This window comes from Silurus meridionalis, chromosome 12 (assembly GCF_014805685.1).
Source record: "Silurus meridionalis isolate SWU-2019-XX chromosome 12, ASM1480568v1, whole genome shotgun sequence".
Lineage (NCBI taxonomy): Eukaryota > Metazoa > Chordata > Actinopteri > Siluriformes > Siluridae > Silurus > Silurus meridionalis.
In genome coordinates, this window is record NC_060895.1 from 10,430,537 (window position 1) to 10,449,600 (window position 19,064).

Genomic DNA, 19,064 nt, shown 5'->3' on the forward strand with positions numbered 1-19,064 from the left:
GTCCCACCAACCACCCAAAAGCTACAAAACTCACCAAATAAAAAAAAACCATATGAATCATGATTCTGGTATAATTGGTAGTTGTGTAGCTGTTTTGACATATATACTTACACCCTCTGGTAGCTCTTCTGTTCTTTCCACTCTCACATTAGTCATCTTTAGATTAATCATTCCACATGAAAGCTAACATTCTGTGAAGGTAAATGGAAAATGTTTTTAAGTTTCAGCCAAAAAATGGAGACGTGAAAATGTCATCCCAGACAAACCACATCGGACCCCCAGCATACTGTACTATACTTCTTTGGTGTTAGTAAGCCTGAATAAGTCTGGCAGGCCAAACCATGATGCGTAGTTTTCTGCTGCTATGTAATTTGCACCACACAGAGTTCATAAGCAGAGCTCTAGTTGCCTAAGGTGCCTTCCATATTTAGATATATTTTTTTTACAAGGTAGTCAGAAGAACATGCCTACTCAAGCCTCAATCATGCAAGAGTCCTCCAGGGGAAGTAGGGCACCATAGCTCATTTTCAGAGAAGGCATTGATATGATTTTCGGTGGGGTGGGGAGGACTTCAAGGCTCTAATGGATGATGATGAACATGGAACCCCACCCAGACTCCCAGCGGGCACTTACAGAAAACCATCCATTAAATTTGGCCCACAGCACCTGCCAGAAAAGTGCCCAGGTCTCTATCTATGGTGCACCACATAATCCAAGGCCAGAGTCCCTAAAGCCAGGACATGACCATTAAGATCCATTACATGTTCATGTTTTTAAGGTGACTTGTGGCAGAGCTCAGGCCATTACTTAGTGTGATGCAGCTGGGGATTTCTCTTATCTGACTTTAGGAAAACACCACCCTGTAGAAAAGCACTAGAGTTCATCATGAATAATTGAAAAACAGGCAGAGGCCATTAAGCCAAGCTCAATGAGAAAAAACTTCACATGGTTTTTTTTGTGTGTGTAGAGATTGGCAGGAAAAGTTTTTTAAGGGTTTTACTTTATTATTAATAGTCTGAAAAAAGGTGAGTGTTGAAGTTTCATGATATTTAGTCTCGTCCTGCTCTAACGTGCCTGACAGATTTGAGTGTTTTAGGTTGTTCTTCATATCGCTATATTGATCTCCATATTAAGAGGCTTTATGACTCTTGCTAGTGAGATGGACATCTTTATCTGTGTTAAAGGATTCCTCTTTCTTTACCAGCACTGTTCTCAGACACATTGGGGATTTGCGTTTTCTAAAAGCACTTCTGTACACATGGGCTATGGGTGGAGACGATGAAAATTGCTCCTGCGCACTTTGGCCAACTAATGAGAATGTGAATATGTGAAACTGATTTAGCCTCAAATAACCTCAAATGACTGTATAAGACTGTAGAAAGGACATTACTTATAATCTTAAATGCTGATGTTCATGGTAGTTCTCACTCTACAGTGTTCTGTAATGTTTTAAAAAATATAATCACACTCTTGATATCACCCAAATGAGATTGGGTTTCCCTTTTGAGTCTGGTTCCTCTCAAGGTTTCTTCCTCATAACATCTAAGGGAGTTTTTTCTTGCCACCGTCGCCATGGCTGCTCATCAGGGATAAATACACATCGTTCACCTTAACTGGTAAATTCTGAAAAGCTGCTTTATAACAATGTCCGTTGTGAAAAGGCGCTATAGAAATGAACTTGACTAGTAATACTAGCATACTAGTAATAGGATCATGGTCAGGATTTGTTTTATATTGTACCAAAATCTTTTGGACCAAAACAATTCCTTGAAAAGAAACGGTTGTATTTAGTGGTTCCAGATGTTCTAATCTTTGCAAGTGTCTAATCTGCAGATCTGTCAGCAGTCACGTTTGCTCTCTCCTGCCTAACTATAAGGCATCCGTTAGCACGCCAGTGTGACAGCTTTTGAATTGCAAATGCTTTCACATGCCACCTCAAAGCGTGTCTTTGTAGCTTTATATATTCATACCAATTAGCATCAGTGCATTGAAGCCACGCTGGCTCTCCATTAGTTGGCCATGGCAACGGCGGATGACAGAAGATGTTATTTTTCTAGAGAATGGCATGACTCAGCAGCAAGCGGCTGCGTGGATCGGCTTTACCTCTTCGTCACACTTGCGCATCTCTATTTTCCTGCCCGCATTTCTCTTCTTAATTTCTAAGAGCTTCACTTTAGAGTGAAACTTAGTGCCAGCTTCCATTAGTGGAAAATATCTTGAGCTATAGTCTTTAAAAAAAAAGAGGGGGAAAGCAATTCCATCAGTCTTTGAACAGAAATAAGCCTATTAATCATGTAGTAAGTGCTGACGTGCAGTTCAAAATGTAGATGGTTTATTGTAAAGTAGAGCACTGTATTGGCCTGGGAGTCCAACATGTAAAGCACCACTTGTTTCTAGTGTAAATGGACTGCTCGGTGTCTGGGGAGAAGGCTGGGTCTCTAACTCTGAAGTGTACAGTGTGGATCTACTCAGTAAAACTAAACACTTGTTCAAAAGAAAGCCTGAAACTGGCCAAGTAGTGATGAAGTCATGTGAGGAAGCAAAGCCAGTGTTTTTGATAGTCTGAGCCATAATCTACAGTGTTTTGTGGAGGAGAAGTAGACTGTCTGAGGAAAGATATGTTCTCTCACGCCGTTTCTTCAGTTTCAGCTGGCCAGCTCCAAGAGTGTAAAATACACCTAAGGAGGCGTGACGAGGCGGGCAGTCATGCTCGCTCCTGGGCCATGCAGTCATATGCTCGTATACTCAAACACACATGGGAGTGTGAGTCACACTAGAGGCCTTACCCTTCTTGCAGCAGACTCAGTGGAAAAACATTTGAGAAACAGAAAATCCTTCTGACAATATCATATAAGAACTCTTGTCCCGGAGGACACATGGCACTTTATCCATGTAACTCTCTGATGTCGAAAATCAGGGCATGCTGGAGATTCCCAGTGCCTCCACTACAGACGGGGAGTGACTGTTGTAATCTGTTTCCCATCTGCTTCTGCGTCTAAAGTGGGAATAGCAGAGGTGGCCTCGACTAGCCTTTTCTCCAAAAACAGGGAACACAAGAGGGGAGGGAGGTGCCATTAACGCATAGCATTCTTCTTAAGCACTTTTTCCCCAGTCTCTGCGGTTCACAGCCAATGGAAAGTTCAGAATTGACTGGAACATTTTTTTTACTTGGATGAAACAAGAGACAAACGTACAGTATTTGTATTGTCTCAGCGATTTTTGGGTGTGGTGATTTTGTTGTTTTTTTGTTGATTCTTGAGAATTGAGTGTTTTTTTTAACCAATATATAGGATCTAAAATAATTGACTAATAGTGTAGCAATAAGATAGATTTGAAAACTACAATATGATGTCACCTGATTTTACCTGTTGTTTAACTATGTATATTAAAAAAAACGTAAAAAAAACTGATTAAATGTTAATTCGATAAATAGTAGCATTTGAATTTAAATATTTACTTTTGATAAATTAATTGTCTTTGGTGTATTTGATTCAACTGTATGATGAAGAGTTTGTTCTTCTTTAGTAGTAACATCTTTTTTAACTGTTTATTTAGCAACAAAAAAATGAAATAAAGAAATAGTTAATACTAAATGCAGGAACCAGGATCCAGGAACAATACAATACATGTAATGTAATGGATGTTGTAATACCCATGATGTAAACCTAAATGGGTGAACTACAGGAAGACACAATATTACAACCCTGATTATTCATAAGCTGTTCGGAATAGTTAGAGAATATCTGTAATGCATTGAAGAACACACTTTTTTTTTTACTTGTTATATTTATGATAATGAAGAACAACATGCAAAATCACTAAGTAAACTAAACAACTTATAAATGATAGAAATCTTTTTTATTTTTGCTTCTGAGGGTGTGCAGAAGGAGTGCAAAACTGGTTTTGGCAAAATTGCAAGAGATGCCATTTAGATTGAGGAAGACTGCAGGCTTTTGATATTCTCTAGAAGAAAAAAAAACCCTGCCTATGTTGAGGGACCATATCTCTCAAAAGCATGGACCACTGTTTAATACCCTCTCAGTGCTAATAGTATTGAAATGAACTGAACGCCGGATATTTTGTTATCTCTAATAAACGTCAGCTCTCCCCAACTTGCTAAATATTTCATTTCAAGGAGATCAATAATTTAGCATGGGTGTGTCATAATGCATGATTTATTTTTCGAGCTGCTCATGAATTTGGATCTACAAAGATTTTAAGTTCTTGTAAGCCTCACAAAAATATATGCACACATACATGAATACAGATGGACACAATGTGGGTTTTGTCGTGAAATATTGAAATTGCAAACATACAATAATTCTGTAGGATATTATTTCATTATTTAAGCAATTTCACTGCAGGCCCTCATTTGTATCTGATTATCAGATTGTATAGTGGACTACAACTGGTTGGTTATAGAGAATTATTGGGGCTCTGTCTTTAATAGAGCCATTACTGCCATTATCATTATCTAAATGAAATCCAAACATTATGTGGCCAGTGAAACACGATACATGGCAATGAGGAGATGATCTCAGCGAGAAAAAGGTTGGTTTGATCCATTTTTACATGGCACTGTAAATGGAGGAAGGCTCCGGGCATTATTTAATTGCATCTTATGATACATTTAGGGCTGATTAGGCAGCTACAGTAGTTGTATTATGAGGATTGATAGTGTTAGTACTAATCCCAGAGCTTGTTGTGTTTCACAGGGTGGAGCGCTCAACAGACCAGGTTATAAAACCGGTCAACGTGGAGGCATTGTCCAAGTGGGTAGGGAAAATCCCAGTGGACGTGCTGAGGGACATGCCTGTGATTGCACCAATGCTTGCCAGACTAGGCTACGACCCCCATGCTAATCCACCCAACTATGGTCGGCCTGACGCACGTGTCCTGGACAACACTAGAAGGGTGAGTGCATGTTTATGTTTAAGTACACAACAGATAAGTGTGATAAGATTTCCAGTTCACTATTCCTCACAACAATATAATGTGAACACGAGTGAATGCTAGTTCTGAAGTGACTAGCAGGGGAATTGGAACGGCATGTCAGTCGACTATTAACTCATGGCCGTGAGGCTGTATGTTTGCATTGCATTTCCACTTACTTATTCAAACGCGAGTTACATTTAAGCTTATCAGGTGAAGACCATGGACCTTGTCTAACACGATTTGAACTCACACTGACAAGTACTTACTAGTTACTGGTATTTCTTTCATTTTCGTGATCATTACAGTGTGATGTTCAACTGATAAGCGTAGGCCACGTTGGTGAGATAAACCTGTTGGACGCTTGAGAAATTTACGAGTTATCCAGAGTCTATACCTAATCTCATGCTGAATCTCATGCTGTTTACTGAATTATGAGCATGTGCAGTGAAGATCCTATCATTGTGAGCACAGTAATGAGCGTAAGATACCATGGATATTCTTGTCAGCAAACTTTGTTGTGAACGCAAGTGTCATCAGTGTAAAAGCAATGCTTTTTAATTCCTTATTAGGTCACAAAATCATTAAGAGCCGGTCAAGTTAATGAATAAACTAAACATTTTTACCATTTATTGGCTTGTTAAATCAATAATATGAGTGACTATCTGGCATATGCTACAATATGTATATGTATATATTAGTGGAAATGGAAGTTTAGGGGTTAAGATGTTGAACTGCTGTTCAGTAGGTTCAGTTCCAATCCCTGCACCACCAAGCTTCCATTGCTGTGCCCTTGTGCAAAGGCCGTAACCCTCAACTGCTCAGTTGTGTAAATGAGATAAATGTAAGTTGCTCAGGGCAAGAGTGTCTGCTATACATGTAAATGAATACAGCATCAATATTTCATTTTGTACTTATGTTTCTAGTTGAAACAATGACCAGGTAACACAAAACTATACAGTTTTTTTAATAGGCACCTTGTGCTAAGCCAGTGTCACTGATTAACATGGCAGCATTTAGGACACAGCTTCACTGTCTGGTGTGAAATGGGATGAGAGAAGAGCTTTACAATGTAATATATACTATAACAGTGGTCCCCAACCATTTTTTTGCGCCACGGACCGGTTTAATGTCTGACAATATTTTCACGGAAAGGCCTTTAAGGTGTGGCATAACAACTGGTGTTTTCTAAGTATAATAATAAACGTGAATCCATCGTGTTGGTTTTTGTTCATTTTGCTCGCTTGGGGGTTTCAGTTTAGCGGTAATGTATTATGTGTTAGCGGCCGGAGCAGCTCCTTAAGAAGGTAGTGGATAGAGGTAAGACATGTGACCGAGGCATCATGACATGCATCAAGAGTAAGTCATAGACAGATGTGACGGAGATAATCCGATAATTTTCCAAAACAAAACATCGTTCAGAATCAGATGAAAAAAATGAAAATAATGTAAGTTATGTATTCTTTCTGTGGGGTACCAATTGACCCGGGGGTAGGGGACCACTGTACTATAATATATACTGTACTGTAATATGTAGTGTAATATATACTGTACTAAAAGACAGGGCAGCTGAACAATGGTATATAAGGTGATAAACATATAGAGGGTTTTTTTTTGTTACTTCTGGCTTTAAGCTCATTTATAGAACATCTTGTACTTTTGTATTTAATTTAAAATATGAGTCTGTTCATAATTATTTCAATTTACAGTTCCTTAAATGTTCTTTTCTTGTTTAACAGTTTGCCATGAAGCGTTTTGACAAGTTGAAAAGGGGTCATGAAGGCGTAGTTTTTTTTTTTTCTTTTTTATGTTGTTTCCCTTGTTATTGATCCCTAATAATTCTTGATGCCTTGTTGGAAGTACGCCAACTGGTGCTTTCAAGACCTAATAGTACACTCAGTTATGAAATGAGAAGAGACTGGTGGGCATTTGCAGTGTTAACATTATTCCTCATTCGCCAAACTCCATTACGGACGAGTCCGCTGATGGGCTGCTTGCAGACATGGATATATAGTTGAGTATGTAGTGTGTAAAAAGACACCACATTTCCATGCAGCGCATCTCGTCTCCGTCGTTCTTCTCAGGTTAAAGGTTAAAATCTACAAGTGCCATTTTTGCTAAATCTTTTTGGCGGCAGGAGGAAACTTGATGGCAGGGCTGTGTGTCTAATGGCTCTATCAGTGATGTCCATGAGTGGGGTGTGGACTGAGATGTCCTCAGATTGTCTCTCTCACTGTAAGTGATCTCTCAGTGGTCTTATAAAACTTCAGCAGCTTTAACCGATGGTCGCTTTTATCGCGTTTGGATGACCAATTGCAGTTCTGTGGAGAAGTGTGGAAAATTGATGTTGTTAAACGCTTCATAGAAATACTAAAGTCCAAATGAGCTCCCAGGCAGTGAACTAGTACCTAAATTTAAAAAGCGTGACATGGCGTTGTCTGTGGAAAATGTGTGGCAAAATGTATGTGTTTCAATTTCCTATCTTTTTTTTTTATGGCAGTGTTTTGGCACCTTGCAGTGATCTGTTATTAACTTTGAAAGGCTTAAAACAAGCGTGTAAAACTTCTCCACACGTAAGTAACGAAATGGGAAAATAACAGACACTTGACCCTTTGTGCTCTTACCACGGGTGTGCTAGTGAGTTCAGACTGTAAACCCCCCCATAGATGAGGTTAGTGAGGTTGGGAAGACTGCGTTCTGAGCCGTTCCAGCTGCCGGGTTTGGCTGATTTACCAACTCCATGTGTTATTGGGTTAAATGAAATATGTGCTGTTGTTATGATAAAACTTTAATATGTGTCCTGTGGGTGAAAAGAATCTTTGGCATTATCTAAAACTGCATATCCTTCATAGTTCCCAGTGGTTTGAAAATCTTAGAGTTGAAGTGATTAATTCTTAAGACTAACCTTTTATTACAATAATCCATTAACGTTGCCCCTAATCCCATGCAAATGTACACCTTTGTGCCGGTGGGACACCATTTCCCCTGGGTTTAGTGTACTTTTGAATAGTGATTCATTCTCTTATGTTACAATAGCTAGATCCTGCCTTTCTTTCATGAGTGTGAAGCATGTGGTCAAGACCGGGCCTACACATCTGCAGAGTATTAATATGTGTTTCCTTTGGGATCAGGCAGCAAGCCGCATGACTCGTCTCCTCCTCTACATGCAGTACAATGTGCGTACACACACACAACGCAGTAAGGCGGAAGGATCTGCTCCCAAGGTGTGCAGTGCAGCCAGGCGTAATGATTGTTCAATGATTGGTTCCATGGAGGTGGTAGCTCAGGGGTTAAGTCATTGGACTCAGAAAAGGAAGATCATAAGTTGCAAGAGCAGTATCAAGTTGCCACTGCTGGGCCCTTGAGCAGGGCCCTACCCTTCAAATACTCAATTAGTCACTCTGGATAGATTTAACATGATTTAAACACTAATCACCATGGAGCTCCGTCTAAAAATTGTAAATAATTGTGTTGCTGTTCTCTATGAATCAGTAACACTTGCATTCATAAATTTAAAAAAAAATAAAATTATATAAATGTTTTTGTGTATGTGAACCCTGACCGTGTCAAAGTTCAATATCGTGCGCAAGACAAAGCTCCATATCGCTCTTTCCCTAGACAAGCTAGCGGGGCTAGACGCAGTTTTTAACCAAAAATAAGGAAAGAAAAGAGAAAGAACATTTACACAGTGATTGGGAGTGTTCTTCTTTTATGACAGTAAAACAAAAGTGTGTATGTCTCATTTGCGTGGCAACTGTGGCAAAGACAAAGCAGCACAATGTGAGAGACATTTCGGTACGTGTCACAAAGGTTTCCATGCTAACTACCTAAAACGGTACTTACCATGGTAAATCATTGTTAATAATTATTGTGAGGAATCATTATCATTAATATGGAATCAGACAGTCTCTTTACATACATGAATATTACTATTAATAATAATATTGTTAAAGGTGAACTGTGCCACTTTATGTCATTCAGGAAGTTTGTATTAAACAAGTGGCTTTTTTGTATTACTCAGTACCCTTGAAGTAGCTCTCGGTTACTAAAAGGTTGGTGACCCCTGCTCCAGGGGATCGTGCAACACATCATTGAATCAGTTTGATTTATTTAATGCTATAGTTAATACCTTCCTGTCAGCTCCAACAAAGATTTGAATTGATGAATTTTTTAAATAATTGAATCACGTTAATGTTGCGGGAATTGATCTGGCTCACTCTACATGATTCAAACTGGTACTTGAAAACATGTTTAATTGACACTTAGTGTAAACAGTGACATCATGTTTTGATGAGAAATGATTTTGTGTAACAGCATGCTCCCTTTTTTCTGTATACACATACAGAGTGAACGCAGGTTTGTAGAAAGAAGTCTACTATTATATTCGACCCATTCCACCATGTTCGATTTATTATGACTCAGAAACACCTTGTGTTTTATACACAATATAACAAGAAGGTCTCAGTTTTTGCAAAGTGTTTGCGTTGTACTTTGAATATTAAAGTCAACATGTTTTAAATCTTATTCAAATTGGTTACAAGGTTTCTAACATACAATCCAAGATTAATAATAAATTTTTTTAATAATTAAAATTTTATAAATAAATAAAAAAAATTTTTTTAATTGCACAATCTGAAGAGACAATGATATTTTCCATCCAGTTGTTCTGTATACAGTGTTTAATTTAAAACCAATAAATCCCCAAAACCTAAAACCCTGAAAGGCCTATAATCTGGTTTCTTTACAAATAAGCCAATGCGACATCCTACTCAGAACGGTGGAACGGCATATTTCATTTAAAATCTAAATTATGATACGTTCACGATCGCTGGAAGTCGTCAGCGGGTGTATTAGGTATTATGTTGCCAGTAGGGGTTCCTGCTACTGGTTGCCATAGTTACCCTTTTTGGTGGGTGGCACAACTATTGTGCTATCCCCTTTTGACAACAAATCAGTTTTCCTGCTGCTAAAATTAAACATCCGGATGGGAGAGTGATCATAAAACTCACTAGTGTATATATGCGTCATATTTGATGTGAAAAACTGTGTGCTGTTTATCAGTAGTATTTGCATCATTTTGCTCCATGTTTAAATTAACTAGGCTTTGCCACGTCGCTAAGGGTTGCTCACATCTCTGATTTAGGTCAATGTGCTAAAGTACACTGAAGTCGCCAGTAGGCTTTTTTTTTTACTTTTAGTGACACAATTAGCATTGCACAAATCAGGAAAAGGATCACATGTACTCTACTGTCTTCACTTCTATTGGAAGTCTATGCTTCAAGTCGTTCCATATGTGCATAAAATGAAACTTTTAAATGATCAACTGCAGTTTTTTTTTTTATTCTCTGTTAGAAATGAGTTTATTAGAGGGACAGCCGATGTAGGATGTTTTGGTGACAAGGTGAGGGAGGTGAGATTGAGATGGTTTGGACATGTGCAGAGGAGGGACATGAGTTATATCGGTAGAAGAATGCTGAGGATGAAGCCACCAGGAAGGAGGAAAAGAGGAAGGCCAAGGAGGAGGTTCATGAATGTGGTGAGGGAAGACATGCAGGTAGGTGGTGTGAAAGAGGCAGATGTAGAGGACAGGGGGGTAGGGAGACGGATGATTCGCTGTGGCGACCCCTAATGGGAGCAGCCGATAGAAGAAAAGTTTTTTCACCGTCACTCATGTCACCTTTATATAAAAAAAGGACGATCTCTGGGTGCTGCAGGTTTCTGTATGTGTGAGGCTAGATTAAGACTCAATGGTATTCTTCATTCAGTTGACAGGTTATGCAAATTTTCATCAATATATTTTTTTGCTAAAGGGGAAAGGAACTGGTTTATATATAAATATAAAATGCACCAGAACCCCATTTTTGGCCAACTGTTATATGTGCAATCACTGTCTTTTTTTTTCTTTTTTTTTCCTAAGAATGTGGCATTAATGTTACTTCTGTAATCTTGACATTTTATGAACATCTCTTTTTTATTTACTTAGGTATGTTTAATCAATTTATGCTTTAAGCATGCCTGGATCTAAACAAGGTGCATTTTTGCCAGTTCATGAGCTTTTTAAATCATTTCTGTTCTCTTTCACTTTAACATTCTGCACTGTATATAAAACACAGAAATTCCCACCGCTGGGATAAGACAAACAATGCACAAGTGATTCAGCCTTTGTTGCGTGCTTGCATGTACATGCATGCTGTATTTCAGTGTTTTATTTATTTATTTATTTATTTTTCCTTGTTCAATGAATACACATCCCACTGGGCTTTCTCTACTGTATCTTTCAAATAGGCTTGCAGGAGCAAGGTTTCCATGGTAACCGAGCCTAACTGGCTTGTTGGAAATTTAAGGTGCTATTGCTTGGATGTTTCCACCAAATAAGAGAAACAGATGTTAGAATGTAGATTTCAACACTATTCTTCATTACATAGCTGATAGCTGTTGGTAACGACAGGGGGGAGATTTGGCACAATGTTTTTTTAATTGATAAAATGTTTTTCTTTGGACACTAAGAAAACCTTTTTTTTTGTTTTTGGGTGGTATACTTGTGTAGTATATTTTTAAAGGTATACTGTGTGCTACTTTGTATGTAATGATATACATTGTTTATATGGCTGGAGACATGCTGAACTCTTGTGCATTACCTGCCAGCTTCCACCTCATAACTAAACATTAACACTTTGCAATGCAAATATTTGTCAGTCAGTCATGCAATCATAACTATATTCTTATTTGCCCATTATTGCTATTTGCACATGTAAATTTACTGTAATTCACTGTATTTATCTACTGCTCATTATGCATGCATCATGTTATTTACCTCTACTCTGATGTACTGCACCATCATTACTATTTAATTTAACTTAATTACCATATGCATTACTGTTACACATCATACTCATTATCATTACCTGTACCATGCCATGTTAAATATTGCACAATAACTTTATTGATTTCATTTCATTTATTTGAAATTTTTATTCCCTTTCGAATGCTAACTGCATTTCATTGTCTTTCAATTTGTACTCTGACAATAGAGTGGAATCGAACCTAAACTAAGGTGTGACCAAAACCATATATAAATCAAATTAAATAGCATTTTTAGTGCAAAGAACACTCTTGCCTTCGTTTGCTGCATACATCAAGCTGTAGTTTGGATTGATCTCATTTGAGAGACCAATTTTTCAGTAACAAATCACCAATTAGATGCATCCATTAAGTACTTATTTGGCTTCTGTTCTCAAGAGGTTCATCTCCCCACTTGCCAAGTATATGGTAATATCCCTTTCCTCTATAAAATAATTAGTGAAGTTTCACTAGATAATTAATTACCACATTTGGTTTTCGATAATCCAAATATAGAGGGTTTATATATACTTAGTTTTACTTTCAAGGCATGATAAACATCTTTATTCTGATTGGAACCATAAAGAAGTCTAATAGTTTATCCACTGTGTGTGGAAAAAACGGATTTCATTTATGTGACGTGTTCTGGTGTGTTCTTTCATATAGCTAATTCTGTGCAATACCACTGGGGCTCTGACTAAATCAGTTCCTCCTTTTGAGCGAGCTTCAGATTCACAATAAGTTGGAACCAGATGTGGCCATGCACTGTTTAGCTCGAAAGCTCTGAGTTTGACTGCATATATTTGTTCCCTTTTTTCTTTGCTCAAGCACAAAGAGGCAGAATGTGACAGAACGGTGTTATCGGGTCTATTCAGGAGAAATCGTTACACTGTTATGAAATCCTTATCTTTCAGGTATATCAATTGTATATAATATAAAAAAAAAAAAACAGAGAATAATAAACAAGGAGTGATTAATCAGAAGAGAACCGATATGACTTGTGTCGAGATTCTATTTCTCCCAAAGATGCACACAGATGGATACGTGTGCACACACATTCACATAAGCATCAGTGACCTGTGTAAATTATAACCTGTCAGCAGACTGAATAGAGACTGGACATATATTTTAGAAAGTTGGCCCTGAACTGAGCTTCCTGACTCATCCTGGCTGAAATGATGTTTTAAACTTTAAACTTCCCAAGGCCCACTAAGTAATCATTCTTTCCTGCTAAAGTTGTGACGAGTATAGAATTGTTAGCTTACACGATGTACAGCTGTATTATACAGGAGTTCTTTGTTTACATCTATGTTTACATCTCAACAGGCAGAAATAACAAAATTGTGGACCAACAAATAACTAATTTTAACACACATCAACAACACATCATTTAAACATTGTGGGTAAATATTACAGAGCTTAAAAAACATTTAAGGAGGTCTGACACACTGAATATTATGCTTAGAGTAAAATCAGCATATTGTTTATAATCGAATCCATCTAATTTCTCCTTCATTCATTCATACATTCATTCATTCATTCATTCATTCAGCTAGCATTCTATCCATCTAATTTCTTCATCCATTTAGTTTTATATTTAGTTATCCATGTTTGTCCATATCTATCTATCTATCTATCTATCTATCTATCTATCTATCTATCTATCTATCTATCTATCTATCTATCTATCTATCTATCTATCTATCCCAATACAATACAATACAATAATATTAGTTATATAGTTGTGGGTGGGTGTGTGGGTGTGTGTGTGTGTGTGTGTGTGTGTGCATGTATAATAATAATAATAATAATAATAATAATAACAGTAAAAAGAAATGTTGAAAATTGAATTTAAGAAAGAACTGTATCTTTGGAACTGTAAATGTTCGTATATATATTTATATAGAAAGAGATTTGTTTGGTTGACATTAAATTACATATTTTTGTGTTAAAGAGTTTACTTTAGCGTTATTGTAAAAATGTGAAGTGCTTCAGCAAAAAAGGTTAAAGTCTAGTAGCCTTAAAAGAAAATGGTGTTTGGGGGATACCAGTTTTTGCTGATTCACAATAAATAATTATAATGAGTTAAAGTAATTATTTATAAAGTTAATAATAACAAATTGCAATAATTGTGATTTGTAAAGCTTCTTGTAATGTTCAGATTAGTGTAAGATGTTGAGAAGCCAGGAAATGAAAGAGTTGGACACAGAAAAGGCAGTCTATATCTCATTCTGTGACACACGCTGGTATATATTTTAGTTTTTCCTCCAACTATAGCAGATCCCATATTAAATTCCCATATTAAATTCCAGTATAAACAACAGTGAAAGAATCACTTTAGTGTTTAGCAAAGAGCTGCATCATCAGGTTACTACGCAAACTGCAGCACATCCTTATGCATCAATGCCCCTGTGTTCGTTTTCTACAACACGTTTTGTACTGAAAAGCTTTTCAATGAAAGTGAAAAGCAAATGTTCAATTCTGCACCTGCCAGTAGAGTTTCCCAAAGCGGTCATTAATGTCTTTTCTTTTCCTTCAGATGCTTTGAACTGTTTGATCTGGTATTTGCAGTATTTCAGTCTGAATGATTTTGCACGATGGAGTCAGCGTGATTAAAACTGTATGACACTGTGGAGTGTTGCCACAGTAAGGGATGTATTCAGTTTTGCTGTGCAGCTTCCACTCTATATCTTGCTCACAATCTCAGCTCTCAGTGGCTGTAAGTGCACAGTTACAGTAATTATCATTTTGTGGTTGTAGAGCAGAATTTTTACATTCTCCCCTTTATTCGTCTGTACAGCATGTGCTGTGAAAAGGTTTGAATCCTTTCCAAAGCCACAATCAATACCTATTAAGTGGCTTTACAGCATCTCTGATCTATGTTGAGAAATTTTATATCGAGATCAATACGTTCCTGGTCTAAGGACGATTATGATGAGTTTGTGTTTAACTCAGATGGCCAGGCTTTAACTCCAATTAGCAGAAAAAGATGATGCAGAAATACAGACAAATATATATGTACCAGCCTGGATATTATGCTTCCTATGTACTAATGTATTCTGTGTTTTTATAGAGTGGAAAAGTGGATGTAAGGTCTGATTTGAGGTTTAATTTAATTTAATTTCATTCAGACTTTCGTTAAGAGTGAGTCCTGTGAAGCTGTAAATATGGACAGACATGGCCCGGCTGTTGTTGTTTGGCCGCCCACTGCTAGGATTTATGAGTCTTGAATAAACAACTTCAATCATGTTAGATGAAAAACCCAGCCATTAGGGTTGCACAAGCCAGTGCACTCTTAGTACCGGTCCCAAGCCCGGATAAAATGGATAGGGTTGCGTTAAGAAGGGCATCCAGCGTAAAACATGTGCCAAATCAAATATTCGGATCACGAATCAGACTTTCATACCGGATTGGTCGAGGCCCGGGTTACCAACAGCCGCCACAGGTATTGTTAGCCAACAAGGTACCGGTGGAAGTTGGCCAAAGGAGGAGAAGGAGAGGAGTAAGATGTCTACAGAGACAGCAGGGAAAGGAGAAGTGGAGGAGAGTGGAGGTTCGGGTTGGTACTTTAAATGTTGGTACTATGACTGGTAAAGGGAGAGAATTAGCTGATATGATGGAGAGAAGAAAAGTGGTGGAAAGGGAGTAAGGCCAGGGACATTGGAGGGAGGGTTTAAACTGTTCTTTCATGGTGTGAATGGAAAGAGAAATGGTGTAGGGGTGATCCTGAGAGAAGAGAACAGTATGAGTGTAGTGGAGGTGAAGAGAGTTTCTGATAGGGTGATGAACTTGAAGCTGGAAGTTGAAGGGGTGATGATAAATGTCATCAATGCTTATGTTCCACAAGTGGGTTGTGAGATGGAGAAGAAGAAAAAATTCTGAAGTGAGTTAGATGGACTGGTAGAAGGTGTACCTAGGAATGAAAGGTTGGTGATTGGGGCAGACTTTACTGGCCATGTTGGTGAAGGGAACAGAGGTGATGAGGAGGTGATGGGTACATATGGCCTAAAGGAAAGGGATATGGAAGGGCAGATGGTGGTAGATTTTGCTAAAAGCCTGGAAATAGCCATGGTGAACACTTATTTTAAGAAGATGGAGGTGCAGAGGGTGATGTATGAGTGGAGGAAGGTGCACACAGGTGGATTATGTTCTATGTAGGAGATGCAACCTGAAGGAGATTGGGGACTGTAAGGTGTTTGCAGGGGACAGTGAAGCTAAACAGCACCGGATGTGATTCCGTCCATATTTATGAAAGTCCCCTAACGGTAGTATTAAGAATTTTGTTGAGTTTTTTCTTTTTAGTCTAACAGAAATCATTGAATGTTTTAGTCCCATAAATATTAATGTACAAATGAATAGTGTTCTCCATATGTTTTTTTTGCCTTTCTTTCAAATGACAGCTGTAGATGGTTCCATAAATAGATTAAAGGAAGAATTTGAACATTACTGTGGAGAATAAAAGTACAGCTGAAACAGCATCTTCCACATCTCTCTCTCTCTCTCTCTCTCTCTCTCTCTCTCTCTCTCTCTCTTCCACTTTTCCATATGTGCTTCAAGACTTCATTCTAGAATACTGATCACAACCCCTGATGCTTTGTACTCTAGGAACTTTTGTTAAGGACTTGGTTAGAAGGGAAGGCATTACTTTAACACCACACATGCTCTACTTGATTCAAAACCTACAGGACTTCAGAAAATCTAATTTATATTTCAAGGTTTGCATGCTATAATAGCAAGATTCAACTTTTAACTCATGTTTTAACAGTAGCTGTGTCTAGAGCTCTCCTGTGCTGTCATTTCTCTTTTTACTAATCAGCCTCCTAATAAACAAGCTGATTTTCATGAGATTCCAGCCGCCTTAAATTGTCCGACTGATGTCCGTTTGAAGGATAATGATCCCACGTGAGCCGTCAGTCTTGATGCTCATCTCTGGTATTATTAGGACGTTTGTGATGTGAGGAAAGAGAAGTGGTGTCACACAAGATGAGAAAATATGAGCTGTGATTCTGGGCCCCTGCTGTCAGAATAGGTTCTTCTACAGCCTTTGGCTGCTAATCAGCAGCAGAGAATCTCAGGAGAGGTAAATAAACCTGGCTATGGATTATCCAAAGCAGGATCTGGCTCTCGGCCCTGCGTTCCTCTCAAACGTCGATGAGTTACATGTGATCAGACATGAGGCTCTGGAGTTTTTGAGCGATTGTGGACAATCATCACAGTGATTGATGTAGCTTTAGGTCAGCATTCGCTTTCAATTAAAGAATCTAAACGGCAGGAGTAGGTATTTGCATTTGGTCTCTAGGTTTGGAGTTGCTGTGAAATAACACCCTGGAAACAGTTGCCATCATTACAAACGGATTCCACTCCGGCTTGTAGCTCTCAGCAGGACGAGGCGGTTTGGCCCAGGAAGCTCTCACCCCCTGGTGTTACTCCTCCAGACGTTCCTCCTATTAATTACGGCTAAAATCTTGAGTAGTGCTCATCTCCTATAGTCAGGCTACTTGTGCTAGGCCAAGCAAACCTAATTTGCTTAGCGCCTCTGTGAAAGAATGTCATGTACTCAAACACACTGAAGAGTCACGTAAATGTTAAAAGCGAGCTCCCTGAGCCGTGTGTCATATTCGCTCTCGTCTCGTTCAGACGAGGACAGAAACTGATTTTGGCATAATAAATATGGAATAGAATTCAAACATTAGTTTTTTCCACAGATTTTCTAATACTTCTTCATTTTGACCCTAATAGCGCTGACACCAATAAGCGCCCACATCACGTGATACTATGTTACATACATTGTTGCTCTGGAAGTATTTCAACATTAAGGATAATAATCAAAGCAAATCAAAGGAAATATCCGAACAACATACTACAACATCTTTCTACGCTGCAAGAAAACTGATACAACACTTTATAGGTTAAGTAGACAAGAAACAACACTTATGTACAGAATTACCTCGAGTCTAAACAACAGTACGAGGGATTTTGGTGCATTGAAAACAGCATATGTTATAAACCGTACGGAAGAACTTTTTATGAAGTGGCACGAAGCTGGGAAACTTGCTAATGCACTTTATTAAAAAAAAAAATCACCAACAACATGAAGAAAAAGAAAAGTACAATGTACACATACTATATTAATGTGTGCTTTTCATGGCCACCAGGAAAAACACACTGAGATCAATAAACTGGTTCCTTTACACTGACTGTTGATTCATTCAGTAGTACTTAAAAGTTTGTGAACCCTACAAATTGCCTACCTTTCAGCATTAATAGGACCTAAAGCATAGTCAGGTTTTCACACAAGTTCTAGATAAAGAGAACATAATTAATCAAGTTGGACAACAATTTTTTACATAGTCATTTATTTACTGAGAAAAATGATCCGTTATTACATATCTGCGAGTGGCAAGAAATGAGATTCTTTGCATTCAGTAAGTGCATCTAAACGTTTTCGGTAACCGGTGATCAGTTCTGCGCATTGGCCCAAAGCCCATTCCTCAGTACAAAGCAGCTTCAACTCTGAGATGCTGTTGGGATTCTTCTGATAAACAAATTGTCCTTCCACTGAATTAAGAGCCAAAACATTTCTAAATTTGGAATTGATTTTGAAGTGTAGACAACCTGGAAACATTTACTGCATCCAAAAATAATATAATACTGATGCATTTTCACACTTTTTTTTGTTTATCACTTCAAACTTTCAGAATAACTTTTTTTTATTGAGAACGTTAGATTAAGGAAATGATTGGCAGCACTCCCATTTCTTTTTGTTTGTTTTTTTCCTTTCAAAGTCGCTTTCCAGGGAAGAGAGGTCTGATTGATTTGAAAGAATGAGACTCTGTTGGGCTCTAATGGCTGACGGGCCCCAGCAGTGGCCGATTCAGAGGCGGAAAGTAAAACAAGTGAGAGACACTCGGGTTTCCAAATAGCTGCTTATCCTTTATTCCGCCGAGTGAACGCGCTGTGACGTAGGTTTAGCACGGTATGTCCTGGCTGACCTTTTCTAATTCCCCTGTGCACCTTTACTTCCTGTTCTGTCTGCTTCTTGTTTCCTTTTCGGCTTGGAATTCTGATTTTTCTTTTTTTCTTATTTTTGTAATTAACATTCCATAAGACCCACTTTTTTTTTGCCACCCAACCATTTCCCTACCTGACTCCCACAGAGAGCCATGAACTTGTCTTAATTGGAGATTGTTTCTCTCTGCAGTCTCGGGCCGTCCTTAAACACTCAGTAGCGAGGCTGCCTCTGAATTCACAAGTTCCCCATCTCTGTGCACCCCCCCTCTCTTTCTCTCTCT

At 38.2% G+C, this 19,064-nt stretch overlaps 1 protein-coding gene across 3 annotated transcripts in view; it reads left to right on the forward strand.

The window, feature by feature from the left end:
• tpst1 (tyrosylprotein sulfotransferase 1) overlaps positions 1 to 19,064 on the forward strand; it is a 38,693-nt gene that overhangs the window by 17,504 nt on the left and 2,125 nt on the right. For all 3 annotated transcript variants that reach the window (XM_046863126.1, XM_046863123.1, XM_046863125.1), the window contains exon 3: positions 4,716 to 4,914. In XM_046863126.1, the coding sequence (XP_046719082.1) occupies positions 4,716 to 4,914 (199 nt within the window). The remainder of the gene's footprint in view (positions 1 to 4,715; positions 4,915 to 19,064) is intronic.